At 43.3% G+C, this 21611-nt stretch overlaps 1 protein-coding gene across 1 annotated transcript in view; it reads left to right on the plus strand.

Moving 5' to 3' along the window:
- NCKAP1L (NCK associated protein 1 like) overlaps positions 1–21611 on the plus strand; it is a 1717783-nt gene that overhangs the window by 462500 nt on the left and 1233672 nt on the right. The window contains exon 15 of the mRNA XM_086964598.1: positions 3484–3542. Coding sequence (XP_086820724.1) covers positions 3484–3542 — 59 coding nt within the window. The remainder of the gene's footprint in view (positions 1–3483; positions 3543–21611) is intronic.

Raw genomic sequence — 21611 nt, forward strand, 5'->3', positions numbered from 1 at the left:
GATGAGGGCGGTCTCGGTGCTGTGATTGGCTCTGAATCCGGACTGCGATGGGTCTAGGGATCCGTTCGTCTCGAGGAAGGTGGCCAGTTGCTTGTTGACGACCTTTTCGATGACTTTGGCCGGGAAGGGAAGGACACACATACCATTCTTCTGTCCTGGTTATCTTGGCCCATGCCGGAAATGGATTATTCCTCTATGTCATGACCTGGAGATGACTAGACATAGCACTGGCTTTTAGAATTTTAAAGAGTGATACTACTCATGCAACGGTTATTGCAGCACATTTTTACAGGTGGTCTGGTACAAGCGTGGTAGATTGCAGACTGTCAGTGATTGAGATATTTTTTAACTACTACCTAATTTTAACAACGTTTATTTTATAACAACAAAAAAACAGCGAAAAAGCAAATTGATTGACTTTCTATGCTGCCCATTGCTTGCTTTGCACATAGCCTTTGTTCGACTCTTGCACGTTGCTATGTTTGCAAGGAATGATTGCAGGGACGATTTCCCAATAGCACTTGCTTCTTTTACTATAAGCCTGAAATGTGCGAATTAAAAAAAAATATTCTGTTGTATTTATTGTATTACTTTGCCTATGTAAACTTTGTTGGTACTTGGGCCCACATGCATCATTGTGACATTTTGCACTTCCTAATTTGCGAAAAATAAGGAATCGCAAATTAAGAAGTGCAAAATGCTATGCATCATTATTTTCGGTATTCATTTGTGATTCGGTAAAAATCGCAATTTTTACCGAATCCCAAATGAATACCGAATTCTTAAGTTAATTTTCGTAATTCCCATTGATTCCTATGGGCCTTTTTGGCCCATAGGAGTCAATGGGAATTGCGAGTGGCACTTTGAAAATTTCATGGGTGCAGGGGGGGGTCCAAAGGACCCCCCCATGCACCCCTGAAATGTATTTTTCGCATCATGTTTCACACACACATGTCCTAAGGACATGTGTGTGTGAAACATGAATGTTGAAAAAAAAACATTTTAAGCATTTTAAACAATTTTTCCAAATTTACCGAGTGGTTCAACCACTCGGTAAATTTGGCACCCTAATTGCGAATTTACAGTTTTAAATTTAATGATGCATTGCTTTTAAGAAATCGCACATCTGCGACTTCTTAAAAGCACCCGCAATTTTAGAACTCGCAAACATGTTACGAATTCTAAAATTGCTTCATGCATCCCAAAAAGCACTTTTGCATTCGCAAACGGCCGATTTTAAGGAATCGCACCGTTTGCGAATACAAAAATGCTTGATGTATGTGGGCCTTGGTTACCTAATAAAGTATTTTACTACTACTACTACTACTAACACTACTACCACAATAGCCTTAAGGTTATAGCAGCTGCTAATTGTTGTCACTTTTCCAATTATGCAGTAGTAAAACTCCTACCACTTTGGTTTGGATCTATATATCTTCATTATGCTCTCATTAACCTACAATGCTATGTCCTTAGCTTTTGCTGGCACCCACAGTTCAGGAGGAGTAGTAATAGCGTTGAATCATGTTAATCTTAATACCGCAGATAAGGCGCATGTATCCATCGCACGATCCTATGGCAATTCAGTCTTGCTCTTCCTCTCTCAACATATATTGTCAAAAGAAATCTGATTTCAATAAGATACTTGAGACCTAACTTAAAGACAATAACTTAAAATCCACAAACAAGTAAATGCCAGAATTGCTGCAGCCACCCTGTAGTGCTGCTTTGTGCCAATTCTGCTCTTGATTTTCCCACCAACAGCAGGTTTACATCATTCACAGTTAACCAGCATATGTTACCTTACCACTAACCCCCAAATCATGCCCACAATCCGTTACAGATCTAAAGCAGAGCAATAGTTCTACTTTCCACTTTAAAATAACTAAAACTATATTTGTACAATTACAACAATTTGAGAAACAACATCTGAAGTTGTGCCAGGAGTGCATTTTCAAAAATAGCAAATTAAAGGCTTACATGTATGATGAGTTTCTATTGTATTTGGTCAGACTTTACCTGGTTATCGGACTTCAGCACAATGATCACCTAATTCCCATACAGACCTAGGTACACCGAGGTAATGACTTCTATGTCAAACTAAAGCTCCATTTACTAAAATAGCAACTTCTCTAAGAGGTAAACAACCATGCAAAACATACCCACTCATACCGCATTCTATTGTAATGACAAATTAATACAGTAGCAAACGTCTCATTTTCTGCCTGTTTCATTGACACAATACCATTTATGATAATTTAATGTATGTCCTGATGTTGCGATTTGGCATCATGCAAACAATTTAAATAATGTCTTCATGAGGACGTATCTAAAAAGCAAGATGGGAGCATCTGTCATGATGCCACAGTCAGCCTGCGAGACTCAGTGGCAGAAGTAGAAAATCTTTTGATTAAGAAAGTTATATGTTTAGTGAAACAGAAGCAAAATGAATTGAAATAAATTATGATTTTTAAAGGAATATCACAATAACAGGACCGGAACCTATGAGCATACTTGTAGTGTTCCAAATGCATCTCTCTAATCTAAGCTGCATTCCAGACTTGCCAGTTGGTGTCTGGTCAGCTGGTGAGGTGTGCGCTTTGTCTATGCTCTATCATTGAATCCTCTACTTACCTTGAAGAGGCTCCAGCGTTGTTACTGCCGTTACTTACATCACTGTACAAAGTGGGTAATTTACAATTTGTCGGATGCAGGACATTAGCATGAATGGGACAATGTCCTGACCTCCCTGTTTACATAATAACATTGGTGTACTCTCTGAATAGGAAAGAGAGAGCCTCTGCCAACTTTTGGCCGAAAGCACACACTCACTAACATATATGTCACTCCTGAAGTTTTACACTCTGGAACCGTTTGCCCACTGAGGTCCCGGAGAGACAAGTAGACAGAAAGAGATGAGAGACGGTAAAGAACTGCTGAAAGGCACAGGTAAACGACTTAAGATAGGGTGAGGGTGAACAGCTAGGAAGTGTATCAATGAGGAGAGAGTTTGTGCTGAGATCAAGGGAGTCGAAATTGGGTCTCAAAACTTGAGTATCTGGAGGAAATACCAGAGGGGATGCTGGGAGTTAGAGGTACAGAAGGAGATTCTGGCAAATAATCTTGCTAACAAATGCATTAACCTGCATAGTCTAGCAACGCAAAGAGTTGGAGGGAGATTGAGATGGAGAGCTGACAGTTATGCCTCCATCTTTTTCTACTTGTTCTTAAATGTGCAGAGCTTGTCACTGAACAGAGACACCAGACTTTAAAGGATAAATCATGTTTTCCCCATTACTCCTGGTGCTGAAGTACAGATCATTATTAACTTTTACTACATTCAACTTTAACCATTATGTCTAAGTGATGGGAGGACATCTACTATTTAATTCCTTAGAGCATTATTCTAAAAATGGGGGCCGGCTGAAGTGGACAAGAAAAGGGAAGATTAATGACAATCTGTTTCTCTTTCTTTCTATGCAGTTGACAACAAAGAGAAGTTTGACTTCACAGCTTTGAGGCTTGATTGGTTCAGACTCCAGGTAAGATGGCTAAAGCAAAGGGAAGTACTTCATATGACCAAAAATACAATAGTCTCATGTGTTCTCACAAAATGGCTCCTTTGCATGTTGAACTTCTTTACTAAACACCAAGATTGGAACACAACAACGGTTTTCTCCCAATATTTCTCCTGTTGGCCATCAATATTCATGTCAATTTGACCTTAATGTGCGATCCCTGGTAGCCCAATCGAATTGTATGTTTTCCTAACATTTCTGTAAGGGACACCTCCAAAAGTAGCCTCCTCTTCACATCCTTACAGAATGCGAGCAATATCCTTATATTACCATATGCATTTAGCGCAGAATAATTTTAGTTACTGTTGGCCATCAGTCCACTCCATAGCCTTGGATTTATGCACGGATCATACAGGCTTCTCCTTGTTGACTCTCGGTATTGTGTTTGATTCACATAACGTCTCTTGGTAGCTTATTGTCAGCAAAAACTCCCCCAGCTTCACAGGCATTAGGTCCGAAATCTTCCTAAAAATGACTGTCCTTGACCTTAATGAAGCACAGTCTAACGTAATTAGTCGATCTGTTGTCAGTTTTAACCCCTTCACTGCGGCGGCTATTCCGCCGCAGTGCTAAGGGGGCGGGGCGGAAGAGCGGCGGGCGCATGCTGGTGACGGAACCGCTCCGTCACCAGCCGCGGTTGCGCTGTGCTCATGACGGAGCGGTTCCGTCACGGCTCCGCCCGCTCAATAGAACGTTCAGCGCAGGCGCGGAATCCGCGCCGCGCAGGCGTTCCGAGCGGGCCGTGACGGAACCGCTCCGTCATCAGCACAGCGCGACCGCGGCTGATGACGGAGTGGTTCCGTCACCAGCAGGGGAGGGGTTAAGTATATGTTTATTTGGCCTTAGTGCCTATATTGACAAACTTTACTGTAGCTGTTCATTTCTAAACATCAGGTAAATATAGCAGAAAACAAATAATAGCAGATAATATCACGCATTTCCATCCATAAATCCATATTATATGTCATAAAACAGAGTAGTACTCTCATAATAAATCAACATTAAATCTGCAGATTCGTCCGTCTTACAGTGTAAACATTAGCATATGTCTTATAAAATAGCGTGCCTATATTTACTGAATGGAAAAAAACTTTGAATCTTCCATAATGTGTAGAATGTTGTGCTTGTACTCTCAGTGTAATACACAAAGAACAAGTTACTTACCTTCAGTAACAATGTATTTGGTAGAGACATATGTTAATTGTAGATTCCTTACCTTAGAATTTCCCCCAGGAGTCAGTCTGGATCCGGGGATTTTTCTTTTGCAGTACCCCTATGCGTCATTAGGTGGCGTCAGTGGGCTCCGCATCTGTCGTCAGTGTCGTGGGCACCGGGATGAAGTTGCGGGACCTACATAGGCACCACCGATGTGCTCTGACGTAAGTTCTTAACACAGATTTCCATGCCAGAAGTGCAGAGCCATGAAAGACGCTGACCACTGGTGCGTCAAAACTAGGGCCTTGTAGTGGGAGTCCCTATCCCTAGAAATCAGTTAGCAGAGTGTGGTGGATGGGTGGGGCAGTAAGAAATATACAAATAACATATGTCTCTAACAGTTACATCGTTACCAAAGGTAAGTAACTTGTTCATCTGATAGACTGTTACTTGTAGATTCTTTACCTTAGAATAGATATCCCAGCAATACTATCCCTGGAGGATGGCCTGCGAACCAAGATCATACTAGGAAGTCTGGGACTGCTGAACGGGCAAAGTACCCACCCCTCCGGACTTGGCTGTGCAGGCAGTAATGTCTGTTAAATGTGTGCAGGGATGCCCATGTTGTAGCCTGACAGAGGTTGAGGACTGGGACTCCACATGCTACAGCTGTGGCTGCCGCTGTTGCTCTGGTGGAGTGAGCATGCAAACCCACAGGAGGTTCATTCTTTGCCAAAGCATAGCATATTTTGATGCAGCTGACAACCCATCGGGAGATTTCTGAACAGCCCGACCTGTCTTGCACCCACATAGCGAGAGTGAAGAGTTGATCATTGACATGGAAGTCTTTAGTGCGATCCTGATAAAAAAAGCAATGCACATTTTGGGTCCAGACGGTGGAGTCTCCCCTCCTCCTTGGATGTATGCAGGGGTGGGTAAAAGGTGGGCAGAGTGATAGATTGTCCCACATGAAAGGGAGTGACGACTTTAGAAAGGAACAAAGCTTTCGTCCGAAGCACCACTTTAGCCGCATAAACAGAAAGGAAAGGGGGCGTGGAAGATAAAGCCTGCAGCTCGCTCATCCTGCAACCAGAGGTGATGGCATCAAGGAAGGCAGTCTTGAGAGTCAACAACTTGAGAGGGCAGTTATGAAGAGGCTCGAAGGGAGCACACATAAGAAAAGTGAGAACCAGATTCAGATCCCATTGGGGTATATGAAAGGAGATGGAGGGAACAGATGAGTAAGGCCCTTAACAAATCCATTAACAATAGGAGATTTTAAAAGGGAAGGAAGGAGTGCTCAAAGCAGATCCCTGATGGGCCAAAGAAAGTATGTACAGAAGGACCTCAGAAAGAGGAGCAGAAAGAGGGTCAACAGCCTTTGCTGTACACCATGCCACAAATTTGCTTCATCTACAGGCATACACCGTTTTAGTGAAGGGATGCCTGGCTGCCAAGATAACATCCCAGACTTGGGGCAGAAGGTCGAAACCTGTCAACTGCCACCACTCAATCTCCATGGAAGGAGGTGGAGATTGGACAGGTTCGGGAGAAGAACCATCCCCTGCTGCTGCAACAGAATATCCTTCCGAAGGGGCAGTCTGAAAAGAGTAGTGATTCCATACCCAGAAGGTCGGGATACCAGACTCTTCATGCCCAATCCAGAGCTACAAGAATCACTTGAGCCCGTCGTACTTGATCTTCTTGAGCACTCTGGGCAGAAGTGGTACAGGCGAAAAGGCGTACAGGAGGCCGCAGCTCCACTCGTGCCGAAAAGCGCCGCCAAGCGAACACCGCCCTGGAAACTCCAACGTATAATACTGCGGACATTACACGCTCTCTTTGGAGGCAAACAGAACTAACCAAGGCTCTTCCCACAGGTGAAAGAGATCTTGCGTCACCTCCGGATGGAGACGCCAATCATGATCGACCAGGCATGGACGGCTGAGTTCGTCCGCTCTGGTGTTCAGAGAACCTGCCAGGTGTTGAACCACAAGGGTTATGCCCTGATGTTCCAGCTATGTCCAGAGGCAGATAGCCTCCTGACAAAGGTTCCATAACCTCACCCCCCCTCTTTGTAGCAGTACCACATGGCGGTGCTGTTGTCAGTGAACACCTGCACCACTTTCTCCTTGAGAGAGGGAAGGAATGCCTTCAGTGCAAGTCTGATCGCCTGCAGCTCCAAAAGGTTGAAATGGAGACCGGACTCTGATGGAGACCAGAAGCCTCTGATCTCTGCCTCTCCCAGATGGCCCCCCAACCCAGAAGTGACGTATCAGCCATCACCATTAGATCTGGTTTGGGAAGGGAGAAGGACCTGCCTCTGACCAATTTTGGTTTGTTAGCCACCACTGCAGTTGGTACGCTGTTCCCCCTGAGATCTGGACGTAGTCGGAAAGATTTGAGATGCTGCGCCCACTGGAACTGCAGAGCCACTGCAGAGCCTGCATATGCCAACTGTCATGATCCACCAACAGGATGCAAGAGGCCATGAGGCCCAGCAGCCTCAGAGTCATTATTACCGAAATCGGAGATAGAGATTGAAACATCTGTATCATAGCCCAAATATCCTGCACTGCTGCTTGGCGGGGGGGGGGGGGGGTAGGCCCAAAACTACACTGTGTCCAGAACCAACCGATGAAAGGGAGAGTCTGAGAGGGAGTCAGGTGTGACTTTGGCACCTTGATAGTGATCCCCAGCGAGTGCAGGAGGTCCGGTGTAGTCTGGAGGTGGGAGACAACAGTCTGGGGCAAGCCCGCCATCAACAGCTAGCCGTCGAGATAGGGGAAGACTGGAACCCTTGATCTGCACAGATTAGCTGTGACCACCGCCATCACCATTATAAACACCCAAGGGACACTGGTAAGGCCAAAGGGGAGCACAGTGAACTGAAAATGGTTGTTGTACAGAGTGGACCAAAAGTAAGGTCTGTGGGCTGGCAGGACAGGGATATGAAAATAAGCATCCTGAAAATCCAACACCACCATCCAGTCTCCTGGGTTGAGTGCAGACAGAACTTGGGCATGGGTGAACATTTTGAACTTCTCCTTCCGGAGAAAAAAGTTGAGGGCCCAGAGGTCTAGGATAGGACGCAGGTCTTTGTCCTTTTTAGGCACCAGAAAGTAGCGGTATAGCAAACACAACCTACTTCTGGCACAGGGACCCTCTCTATGGCTCCCTTGGCCAAGAGAGCCAAAACTTCCTTGTGGAGAAGTGTGAAATGATCCTCTGACATGGAACCGTAAGAAGGTGGCATGGAGGGAGGGGAAGTCTCGAAGGGGAGTGAGAAACCTTTTCGGACTATTTGCAGGACCCACCTATCCTGTAGTATAGTTCCTATATTCCCAATAGGCTCTGCGCTTTGGAATAGTATATCCTATAGATTAGACGTAGGACTGAGGTCGACTAGGTCTCTATCGAATATACTAGACTAAATTGTGTGTGCCAGCTAGCTCAGAGGTCACTAGAAACTTTCTCGAATTCACAAGAAGGGATTAGTCTCTGACAACCGCATAAACATGACAACTTTGTTTCCCCAAGATAAAACGTATCTTCAGAGTCGTGGCAACAATAGATAGATATTTCACTCAGTAACTCGTGAATGCTTCGTTTCACTAGAGGTGCAGAGAAAGTAGAGAGATGGGCGTTTTCAATAAAAAGATTTATTGAACAGTCTTCTTTCTCAAGCATAAGAAATGAACTGCTTCAATCGTAAAACTGTTGTAAAATATAATGCATACAGTATAAATAGTAGAACAACATAATACTGTAAGAGCATTGTATGGTTCCTCAACCATATATAAATACATACATTAATAACAAAGGCTAAAAGTACTCAACTGGTGCTTCTAAAATACGCCTACCCCTGTGTACCTAACCTAAGCTTAGTACGAGGGAAGGAGTAAGTGAGGTGTAGCATTAAAGTAGTTTTCTTTTGCCAAGAATCTGCCCAAGATTTCTCTAAGGGTCTAATCAGCTCCGTACCTTAGTTTAGAATGAAGAAGGTCGGTCTCGGGACTCGATTTCCCAACAACCCGCAAGGGTAGCTTGGAAACACTGGAGCTGGATTTCCCGGCAGGAGAAAAGACAGCGTCTCTCTCAGTGCGTCTGCTATAGGGTCGGCACTTGCTGTAGCAGGGCGCATCGGGCAAGGAGATAGTCGAACTGCTCCAAACCACTGTGTGTTTGCTTGGGCGAGTGTGGGCATATTTATACCGTGAAGGTGCTGAGTTTGACTTACAGTTGGAAATAATAACGTCATCAAAGAGTCTCAGTTCTCTGAAAACTCCATGAGTTCTTGGACAAATCAATATTGAAGCAAGGGGAAGTCCCTAGCTGCTGGAGCTGAGTTTTCCAAGAAATCGGTGTGGATTTTCGGAACTAGTGGAAGTAGCCCTGCCATATTTGGACTGCATGAGCTATGCCTAAATATGGTTATGATTTCTATGCCTATATAAGGATATGGTGATTTATACCTATATAAGGGCATGAATCGCGAAACTTACAATAGGGTCCTAAAATAATACATAACACCCACGCCACGTTATCATGTTCATCTAAGTTCAAGCACTAAAACATATAATCTAGAGCATGTGTTTACAACCCCCAAAAATCAAATCAAATTCATTTGAAATGGTTGCACACGAAAAATTGAGCATTTTGTTCAGTACACATTTAAAGGCAATGATTTTATTGTAAGAATATGATATAATATTAGTAATGCTAACTGAATAAATCACGAAAATTACATTTATGAAATGGCTCTTAGTTACAGTAGAAAAAGGTCGAGACCATCCCATAGCAGAATATACAAACTGTTTTGGTTTGTCGATTAGGCTAATATTGTTTCTAGGAAATGTTCAAGGAATTCTTATTCTCTAAGAATAGTTCTACTTTAAGCAGATTACTTTTTTTGTGCCAAAGTTTGGTTTGTTTTTTGGAAAAAGTCAAATGAATCTGTCGTAAAAATAGAGTTCCATACTTGGTAGCTTTGTTTTGAGAAAGAGAAAAAAGAATAGGTGAAGGTCGAAGTTTCAAAGTTCGAAAGAACGCTGTGTGCTAATTTCAAAAGTTATTCTCGGTGTCAGGAGAAAACATTAAGTCATCAAGGCTGGCAAAGAAATCGTCTACCACAGTAGGTGAAAGCTCGACTACTTCATTAAGAAGGTCAATTGTGCACAGATGTGAAGCATCGGCGTCAGCGTCATCCATGTTAGCAATGTTCATAGCAGATGGTACCTGTGTGCCTGATGGTCCACGTATCTCACCTCCAGTTGGATTTGCCGGTGAGATCTCAAAGAATGCCGTCATCAGGATTGGTAGCCGCTGGGGGCAACACAACACATGAGCCGTTACCGGACCCAGTAATGCATCAGCATCCGTTGGCATAACCGATGGTAGTGTAAGACAGACATCTAACACGCATTCCTCTCCACAAAGCAGGCATCGTAGAACAAGTAAGATGCAATCTTGCTAGATTGGTCTGAATGACAAGAACCATGTGGTATTCAGATCTCTCAAACGAACCAAGCCAAGGATCTGTGTTATTCTGTCACTGTACCTCATAGCCTGCAGCGCATTTTCCATGCTGGCTTGGGCATCGCTGGTGGCCGGATGTGCCATAATGGAGCAGGAGGAATAAAAATAAGAACCCTGCTACGAGTCTCAAAATGAGAGGCAGGCCGCCGAACACAGAGTGGACGAAGTTAGGAAAAATGCCCAGGACTGCTTCAAAGGGTGCTAACAGTCCCGAATAAATCGCCTTAAATACATGTGCAATACCGCTGGTATCAGACATGTTAAAGATACGACCTAACATTTCTGCGAAATGTATTGGGCAGTTTGTTGATAAGAATGTATGTATCTCTGCAGAAGTCCTTGCAACTTGCAGATCATACGTCTCTCTGGACGAGGTCAGTGGCACAGTGTTTTGCAAAAGAATGGCGTTCATTCTGCTTAAAGTATCAATTCGTATAGAAGAGATGTTCAGTGAAGGCCATAGTGGGGACTCCCCGTCTGTCTTGGTTTTAGGAAACAATACTTGCCTACAGCAAGTGACCCTGGCTGACACAGGAACGAGATAGCTTATTCCTGGCATCATTCCACAACAGCTGTGATCATTTAACATAATGTAGCTACCATTGGAAAGCTGCCTGGAAATTGGATCTATCACCGCTGTGGGCGAACCCTGCAGGTGGCAAGAAAGGTGATTGGAAGAACCTTTGCAGGCTCCGTGTATATTAATACCTTGACACAATAGTGTACCGCTTAGTGAGTTTTCACAATTTTTACCACTAAGAAATACTTGCTTTCCCCCACTCCAACATTTGTGTGTGTATGGTAAATCCCAGGTCGACTTAATGTATTCTTTACCAACCTTTCATACAGGCCTGCTGGTATGTGTTTTAAGCAATACTGAAACTGGAAAGTCGTCACTGGTATCGTTATGGTGCCATGTATTATCCATTCAACTGATGGTTTCTCAGGAACGGTCAATGGTAATCTCTCCAGTTTTTCTATGCTCAGCAGCGTATAGTCTGCTCCCCTTTATGCCAATGGCATTTGTTTATCTGTAAGGTTAAATACAGTAAACAGTGACATAGTGTTGATTAGACGCCAAGGCACATAGCTTGAACGAAGGTTTTGTAACGTCCAGCCTAATAGCATTATAGAACGTAATTGAGAATGGCCATGTTGTAGCATTAGCAAGTCCTGTTCCATTATGTCTATGGCAGATGATACAATGCTGTCCAAAGAATATATTCTGGACGACAGAGTTGTTAACCCATTGTCAACTACAGAGAGTGATTCCTCTAAATGAATACGATCGATTTCTCGTATTCTTTCAGCTGTTTCAATTTGCGTGACTTTCCATGCTTCATTGTATGCAGCGTATATACCGGCGAATATGAAACGTTTATGAAGTGGATTACGAGGTCCCAGTAAGAATTCTCGTAAATCAACGCCATCTTTAACCAAAGATAAGTGTTGTTTTATTTCTGGAAGTGTGAATCTCCGTAGCCACCCAAGGCATAGTTTTCCTACACTATAAGTTGTTATTATCCCTGGATGTTGTCTTTGGATATATCTTGGCTCAGGCAGAGTTACTGTGAACCCTTGTGTTTTGGTCAGGAATCTATCTTGACAGTTATTTGTGTCTCTAGGCCATATTAACCATTTCTTCCATTCAGGATTTGTTCTGTTCTGTTGTTAAATATAATTTACGTCCACCTCCTCATCTGAAGTTAAATTACAATCAGGTGTGGGCTTAGGTATGGACGGTTTGTTTAAATCTTTTATCCTAGCAATGCCAAGACAAGATGTCTGTTGAACAGTGTCATTTAGGAACATCATTTGTTCTGGGATGATGCAGCCTCTGAACAATGCTTCTAAACCTTGTACCTGCCAGTCTTTTGTGCCCCAAAAAGTTTTTGTCTCAATGTTGTCTTTCCAAAAGTCAAAGCCTAAGGTGGACAATTGAGCATAAAAGGCCGCAGAATAAATTTGTTTAGTATTTGTCAACATACTTTTCATGCCTGTTTTATTCATATTTTTAAAGAAAAAACTTTCTGGGTTTGTAACATTAAAACCAGTAAAATATGGAATTTTTCTAAGAAACGTTTTAGAGCTACCTTTTGGAGGAGTTGGACAATGTTCCCATTGATTATAAGTTAAAACATTTCTAGGGTTTGCAGATTTATGTAAGTAATGATGGCCAAAATGATTAAAACAATACATTTCTTCATAATTTGATGAACCTTCTAAGTATTCATGTTTTGTAAATGTTGCTGACATTTCTAAGTCTGCCATCATGTTATTAACATTCTCAAAGTCCCAATCATCAAAAAATGTGCTGGATGAAACAAACAAAATCACTCAAGGAAACTAAATTGGTGTGGAATTTTCAGCAGCTCAACCGGGCCATAAATGTCATAATCAGTTGTATCCCAAGCTATTCCACCAGGTAGAGGAACCGCTGTGATGTTCTCTGATGACAGGTCTCGTTGTTAACGATGAGATGATTTGTGTGGTTTCAGGAGCAAGTTGATGTTCTTACTTGCTGTGTCCATTTTAATGTGCTTTCCATCTATCAGTTTTCCCAAACTTAACACAAGAATGAGCCATAGCAGGAGATAAAGTACACCTAACAGAATCCAAAGTTCAACCCAAGGTGAAACCAGATATGTATTTGTAAGCTCTTGACCAAGTTCCTTTACTTTTTCCTTGAAAGTTTTATTTGCTGACGTAGTTTCATGTTCACTGGGATCCTCAGAGAAGTTATCAAAGTTGATAGAATAGCCAGAGGCAGTTCTGTCAATAGCTGGTATTGCATCAAGATTCTTTGAAATCGCTGGAGTTGCTTGTTCCCTTGACATGTTTGTATAGTCAGATGCTACATCACTGTAGACTGGAGTTTCCTGACGTACTGTAATTTGGGTTTCAAGAGGCACAAGTTCCATGGCTTTATTACATAGTCCTTCTTTTCTCACTTTAGAATCTTCAAAGGTGATGAGTCTTTCAGTTTGAACCTCTTGGATGGTAGCAAGATTTGGTCGTCTGCTACATCTTGGGAGTCCACTGGGCCTACTACTTATTATCGGCCACATGGTGTGGTTTTACTAGGTCAATTGACACAGACCGGTTCTCCTTTTTTCCAGCAAGGGGCGGCAGTAGTACTGTTCTTGATCCGTGGATTGCTAGTACAGGTACTGGTTTTCTGTAAGAAGGCCCAAATTCCTTCTTGTCCGCTATTTTCTCCCTGACCAGATCCCCAATCTTTGGAATCCAGACAGGTCTTGCTGGGACAGGTGGTTTTTCTTCAGTGGTCGTTGGCTTTTCGCTGATATTGCTTAGACTTCTTCTTGTTTCATTTAAGTCCTGTAAAACAGCCAAACAATCTTTGATATCAAAGGGTTTTTGTTCCACCACTGAAGTGTGACGATCGAGGTCTTCAACCAACATTCTAGTATCAAAAAGGATTTCATATGGAGTGATTCCACCCAGAGAATTTCTTGGCAGGTTATTAAGACTACGTTGGACATTTATTAGATGTTTGACCCACCCATCACCCGAACCTAATACCCTAGCTGTTATAGATTGCTTTATGTCACGTTTTTTTCTCTCCACAACCAAATTTCCCTCAGGATGGAATGGACTCAAAAATCGCAAAGCAACCCCCAAGCTGGCAATGCCCTCCTTGTAAGCCCTAGAGCTAAATGCAGGACCCTGGTCAGAATGTAGCGTGCCAATTGCGTATGTGCCGATAAAGACTCACAAATCTTTTATAACAGTTCGGGGGTCAGCCGAGTGCTGAGGCCACATCCAAATGAATCTTGAGCATGAATCCACTGCGACCATGATATATTTATAGTTGCCATCCCTTTGTAAGGGACCACAGTGGTCCAGGTAAACACACGCTAGTGGTTTATCTGAAATCAGAAGGGGCGTCTGCGCCGGGCGTTTCACTGTTGAAACTTTCATTTTCTGGCATATTTCACATTCCAAAACATCCTTTCTGGTTTGTTTCCTCATGCGTGGCCACCAGTATCGTTGTTTTAATAATGAAACTGTGGCCGAAACACCTGCATGTGCAGAGGCAAGCCCTTCATGTGCCGCTAAGATTAGTCCTAACCTGTGTTCCATGTTCGGGATTACTCTATCCCCCACTCCAGGGATTTGAGCAAAAGGAACATTATTCGCATCAGTTATATATGAGTACTTGAGTGGAAAGCCCTTCAGTAGTGTTTTACCACTATCTTTTATTGAACCAGTGACTGCTTGTATTATTTTGCAGTCTATTTTTGTTTTTGAACGAGTAATTGCAGCTACGGCAGCCGTTTGCGCAGCTGCCTTTGCGTCTTCATCAGCCAATGAATTCCCTTTAATGTGAACGCCATCACGCTGATGACTCAGTGTATGGATCACGTGAGTCTTTTGTAGTTCTTTCTGCAAAAGTACTACTTGTTCCCAAAGCATTTTATGCTTGATTGTGCCACCTTTTGCGTCTTTAAAACCATTTTGAACCCAGTTCTGCAGATATTCATTGTAAGACTGGACGCAGCGATACGAATCGCACACTATAAGTGTGGGGAATTCGCGATCGGTATTTTCAAGCGCTATCTTGAAAGCCTGTAGTTCAGCTCGCTGAGCTGTACAGTCTCCTAGAGATTGAGTTTTTGTGACCATAGGTCTGAATTTATCATCGCGGCAGCGACCTTTAACAATCGCGCACACTGCATTATAAGCTTGATTACCCTCAATTGCAGGCTGTGCTGATCCGTTTGTATATATTATACAGCTGTAATGTTCTAGAGGTAGGATTTCAGTAGGCAGAGGACATTCTTGTTCGTATTGGAGAAATTCTTGTGTCTTCAAGTAAGGGTCAAAAACGTATTCAACGTCTGTTGCAGCAAGAGAATTAACCCATTGTATCCATCTCGGATGTAAAGCCTTTAAATTCGGAATGCTTGCCTTCGTCACTGCCTCTAAGGCAGGTACAGGTGTAACGACTTCAATGCGTTTACCCTGTGCTAGGGCTCTCTCCTTTGCTACAGCAGTCTGAACCGCTGTCAGAATTTTTCTGTTGAAGTGAATTTCATTTCAGCTTGTGTGTACAAGTGTGATTTGTAAGCTATTGGTACCTTTTCACCTTCGTTAAAGGTTAAGTATGTGAATCCGCATCTCCCTAGGATGATTCGGATAACAAGGTTGCGTACATTGTCGCATGTTTGTAAGTGTGTTGTTGCCAACACGTCTGTTTGTACTGAACGCAACATTTCTGTGTGTTCTGAGTCCAATTAGTTGTTTTGAAATCAGGTAGGATTAGTTCTTAGAGAGGATTAACCCTTTCTGCGTAATTTAGAATGTATGTTCTTCCGAAGTTTAGGAATCCTAGAATTGACTGTAAGTTTTCCAGCGTTTTTGGAGTTTGGAGCAGCGCACATTTTTCTAAAAAGTTTGCTGCCAGGCATTTGCTTTCACTTGAAAGTTCGTATCCTAAGAATAGGACGTTGAGGTGGGCAATTCTTGATTTTTTAAAGTTGATTTTATACCCTTCTGAGGCAAACCCAAGTATTATGGTGTTCACCCTGTTCAAGTGCCTGTCCAAATCATCATCTGTAAGGTAGATGTCATCGACATAAGATAATGCCTCATCATCATACGTTTGTAGTAACTCTGTTACTCTGGCTGAAAATAATCCAGGACTATTCCTAAATCCCTGGGGGAGACGACAGAAGTGTTGTGGTGTCCCCATTATTGAGAAAGCGGTCAAGTACCTGCTTTCTGGTGCAATGTTTTGACAGAAGAAACCGTTTGAAATATCTAAAGTAGTTTTATATTTCTTCTGAACGATATTATTCATTAGTGCTGCACTGTGTGAATTTTGTACTGCAAACGTTTTGCAACAAGAGTTTAAATGTCTGTAATCCAAAACTAGACGATATGTATCATCTGGTTTGGAGACAGGAAACAAAGGATTGTTCATTGACGAGGTGCATGTTTCAATCTCCCCTTGGTATTCAAGTTGATCTAAGATCTCCCTGACTTGTTTTTTAGCTTCCTGCTTAATTGGATACTGTATCTGAGCAGTTGGTTGATTTTTTAACTGAATTCGATGATGAGGAGAGTCCTCATCCCATCCCACATGATTTTTATATAATGCTGGAGCCTGGGCAACAGCCCATTTTCTGGCATAGGTGTATTTTTTATGAATAGGAATATGTTTGGAGAAGGCTGACATAATGATCTCTTCGCCATGTGGGCACTCCCTGACAAATTCAGGTGGCCAGACTTTTCCAGCAAGAAGGATGTCATAACCTTTAGATAACTTTTCCCAAAAGAGTGCTTTTATCTTCCTAGTTATATCCCCCTCTATTCGGAGTGTTACTTCGTATAACTTATGGGGTACACTAATCCTGGTGTCTGCAGTTTCAACCTGAATGTATTCATTCAGATCCACTGTCTCCAAATGATCTTTCAGGATCCTGCGAGCTATGGTGACCTCTGCTGCGCTGTCCAGCATTGTCTGGACCCACTCCCCGTTCTTGAGTTGTGTCCTCAAGATCCTCAGCATGTCTGATTTTAATACTTGCTACCTTCTTTTTGGAGTATTGGGTTTTCTTATTTTTTGGAACGCGTTGATCGTCTTTGGACTTCACGCGTTCTTCTTTGTGTTCTGATTGTCCTCTTCTTTCGGATTTCTGCGAGGAAGTCTGAAAGGTACGAGAGGATTGTGTATCCGTATCTTGATATCTATCAGGTTTTCTTAAATTATCCCTATTTCTAAGGGTATACCTCTTTTCAGAGTGCTCCTTTTGAGGAGATCTACCTCTGGACTGAGAGCGTTTCTCTTTAGGAAGTGACTGTCTAATATTTTCCCATTTCTTTTTAGGAGTAGTTAGATTGTTTTTTTTTTTTCAGAACAAAATGTTATTGTTTTCTTGAGAGAGATTGCAAATAGACCACAGTACTCCGAACACCGGAGGGGCTGTGAGCATAGAATCAAAATGTACAGAATAGCAATCAATACAGTCGTTCAAATAAGCATTATTACTACAACTCTCCTATCCCTTTACCCCGTATTAACTACCCCCTCGCGCATCCCACCCTTGCCCCATGCACGATGTCCTCACAGGTCCAAGAAAGAAAAGAGTCATGAAACAGGTAATGCATACTCCCCTCCACCCAGGTTCTTAAGGCATCTGTTCTGCAGTCACATCACGCTGTGCTGGCGGCTCCAGCCACAATCCCCTGTACTCCGCCCATCTCTTCCATATTTTGTAGTGCTTCCTGGGGCAACCTCGGGCCTCAAACACTGGATGCTCCAACCCCATACAGTAATCTAATCCCTTTTTCCACACTCCCACCGGGGGGGCCCTGGGGTCCTTCCAGGCACAGGCTATATCCCTCTTGGCCACGGTAAGGCCAAGGAGCAGTAGGTGTCGTTTATAAATGTTGCCACCCACTTGTTCCATTACATGGAGAAGGCCCAGCTACGGTGTACGGGGGAGCTCCCAACCCAATACTTCTGCCAAACAGTCCCAAACACCTGTCCAGAATCTCTCCAGCGCTCCACAGGACCATACTGTATGTAGGAAGGTGCCCACCTCCCGACCACATCTCAGACATTCAGGGGACGCAATCAAGCCCGCTCGCCACAGCCTCTCTCTAGTATAGTAAGCTCTATGTAGATATTTAAATTGGATGAACCGCAATCGTACGGCAACGGCCGCACCTCTAGGAGCGGCAAGGGCTTCCCTCCAATCTTCTTCTTCTAGAACTCCCACATAACCCTCCCATGTGGTCTGCAGCTTATCTTGGGAGGAGGAGCAGTGTATGACCAAAGATTGGTAAATACGGGATATTTTCTTATCCTCTAACTCACCCATGAATTCCTTGGCTTCCAGGGGGCTGAATTCAGGTAAGGAGTCTAGTCTCTCCAGGGCAGGAGTGATGGCATGCCGGAACTGCAAGTATTTAAAGAACTGGGTCTGGGGCATACTATATTCGTCCCTCAGCTCCAGGAATGATTTTAGGGTTGTGCCTTTCATTACATGGCCCAGCGCCGAGATCCCTATTGCGTCCCAGCCGCGGAACCCCTGTAAAGACGCCAGGGCCGGTAAGCGACCGTTCTGCCACAATGGAGTCTCCGCGGTCAATCTGTTCCACCATCCCATGCGGTGAAGCGCCTGTCGCCAGATCTGGAAGACCACCTGCGTGACCACCGGGAGCCTCTTCCTCTTCCCAGCCGAGAGATTGTTTTTAATAAAAACTTTTTCAGGATTATCTGTTAATTCGGGCTTTACAGGTTTCCCTCCCAAACTATCTCTTCCTTGTTCTTCATAGGATTTTTCAATAATTCTGGCAAGTTCATACGGTTGCTCAGTAATATCAAGTTCTTTTAATTTTTGGCGGATTGCCACGGATGCTGCTTCACCTTTAATGTTAGCTAATAAGATAGTTGAGACCTGTTTGAAATCTTTCAGTAATTTCATACCCAGATTCAAGGCCGGTTCTGGACCATATTAATTTTGAATCTGTCTCAGAACGTCTGGTATTACCGCCATAGACGGGACACCATGTGTTTTTGTGTAGATTGAAGCAAAGACTTTACCCCAAGTGTCACAGTCCTCTACGTGTGGTGCAATCCCCATTGGTAAACAGATTGTTAGAAATCTGTGTTTCTCATGAGGTGTACTATCGGGAAATACTGCCTCTATTTGAGTAATTTTCTGGGCTAACCAGAATGGAATTTGTTCCCTTTTTGCGGGCAACTTACTGATTACTGACTGTATAGTCTGTGGTGTGATTTTGTTTGTGTTCCCCTGATAAGGGGTGTTCTGTGGAATTCTTATAGCAGGTTGGACTGTTAAAGTCCGCATGACATAATGTACCAATTGTCTATGTATTTTAATTAATTGTTTTAACTGAGCTAACAGTTCTGGTCCTGTCATTTGTTCAATGTCAGGATGTGGTGTATAGCTGGCTAGTACCGGCCATGTAGCTCCTGGTCTACCTAGTGGACAGAGCCTGGTAATGTGATTTTGATGTTGTAGGGCGCCTTTAAACCAGAGCTGATGCTCTTGGTAAGTTAGCGCAATTTCAATGTCCTTGAAAGGAACGTATTCCGCTGGAGGTTCCTCTATCTTATAGAAGTGGAACACATGTGTTGTTGGATTTGCCTGTGGAAAGACAATCCATGAATAGAATACCTCTGTCTGCCGATATTCATGTTACTCTATGACAAATATGACTCTACCACCTCTTGCTGATAGGCCATTTTCTAAAATCTTTATAGCTATGGTTTTCCTCACGTTTTCCGGGATGATTATAGCTTCCGGGTCATTTTGTTGGAACCCTGTAACGTCAAAAACCTGTTGGGCTGCAGTCCTTGCAGCTCCACTGCCCCCGGGATTATCCTTGTCGGACATTTTGTTAAGACGTTTTGGAGAGCAAGTTTCAAGGAAATAAAGATAAGGTGCACAATATTTTGGAACACTGTATTCTTCAACGTTGAACAGAGCAAAAACTAATACATAGGATTTTCCCTCCTACTCATTTATGGCGGATATTTTATCCTTTGACCCACTCCAGACATCTATTGGAGTATTTATGGGAAAAAGGGGTCTCTGTGAAAAGCACGACTGAGTTACTCTAGTATCTAGCGTTAAATGAGTGCCTTACCAAACGTTGGGCACCATGTAGTGTAGTTCCTATATTCCCAATAGGCTTTGCGCATTGGAATAGTATATCCTATAGATTAGACATAAGACTGAGGTCGACTAAGTCTCTATCGAATATACTAGACTTAATTGTGTATGCCAGCTAGCTCAGAGGTCACTTGAAACTTTCTCGAATTCACAAGAAGGGATTAGTCTCTGACAACCGCATAAACATGACAACTTTGTTTCCCCAAGATAAAACGTATCTTCAGAGTCGTGGAAACAATAGATAGATATTTCACTCAGTCAATCGTGCATGCTTCGTTTCACTAGAGGTGCAGAGAAAGTAGAGAGACGGGCGTTTTCAATAAAATGATTTATTGAACAGTCTTCTTTCTCAAGCATAAGAAATGAACTGCTACAATCGTAAAACTGTTGTAAAATATAATGCATACAGTATAAATAGTAGAATAACATAATACTGTAAGAGCATTGTATGGTTCCTATACCATATATAAATACATACATAAATAACAAAGGCTAAAAGTACTCAACTGGTGCTTCTAAAATATGCCTACCCCTGTGTACCTAACCTAAGCTTAGTACGAGGGAAGGAGTAAGTGAGGTGTAGCATAAAAGTAGTTTTATTTTGCCAAGAATCTGCCCAAGATTTCTCTAAGGGTCTAATCAGCTCCGTACCTTAGTTTAGAATGAAGAAGGTCGGTCTCGGGACTCGATTTCCCAACAACACGCAAGGGTAGCTTGGAAACACTGGAGCTGGATTTCTCGGCAGGAGAAAAGACAGCATCTCTCTCAGTGCATCTGCTGGAGGGTCAGATTCCTTTGGCGTTTGCTGTAGCACGGCGCGTCAGGCAAGTAGATAGTTGAACTGCTCCAAACCACCGTGTGTTTGCTTGGGCGAGTGTGGGCATATTTATACCATGAAGGTGCCGAGTCAGTTCTTTGAAAACTCCATGAGTTCTTGGACAAATCAATATTCAAGAAAGGGGAAGAACCTAGCTGCTGAAGCTGAGTTTTTCAAGAAATCGTTGTGGATTTTCGGAACTAGTGGAAGAAGCCCTGCCGTATTTGGACTGCATGAGCTATGCCTAAATATGGTTATGATTTCTATGCCTATATAAGGATATTGTGATTTATACCTATATAAGGGCATGAATCGGGAAACTTACAATAGGGTCCTAAAATAATACATAACAGTCCGGAGAGGATGGCGAATCCTGCCTCCCACTGGGTGGTAATGGGTGTGGAATGTTGTAGTAGGTAGGTTTGGAGGCGGTGGCAGTGGGGGAAAGGATGGACTAGCCCGACGGCTGGCTCCCTGACCCACAAGGATGCTGGATCCCACATCCATAGCCACGCAGAGGCTGGACACTTTGCGTGACTTGGTGGCTGGGCTGAACAGGACGTGGCTGAGTGCCCCTTCAGTAGCCACGAAAGGGACGAAAAGCAGACTGAGGTGGATGGGAGGTAGCCATGCGGATCAAGGATCTGGCTGTAGCTCAAGAATCCTTGAAGCGCTCGAGCGCGGAGTCTGCCTTGTCGCCAAAGAGGCAAGTGCAGTCAAATGGCATGTCCATAAAAGAAGAATGTCATCCCATGAGAAGCCAGAAATCCTCACGCAGGCGTAAAGTCTCAGAGCTAACGACGTGGCAATCGTTCTACTCAGTGAGTCAGTGGTATCCAGTCCACAGCATAT

The sequence above is a fragment of the Lissotriton vulgaris genome, chromosome 1_1 (assembly GCF_964263255.1).
Source record: "Lissotriton vulgaris chromosome 1_1, aLisVul1.2, whole genome shotgun sequence".
NCBI classification, from domain to species: domain Eukaryota; kingdom Metazoa; phylum Chordata; class Amphibia; order Caudata; family Salamandridae; genus Lissotriton; species Lissotriton vulgaris.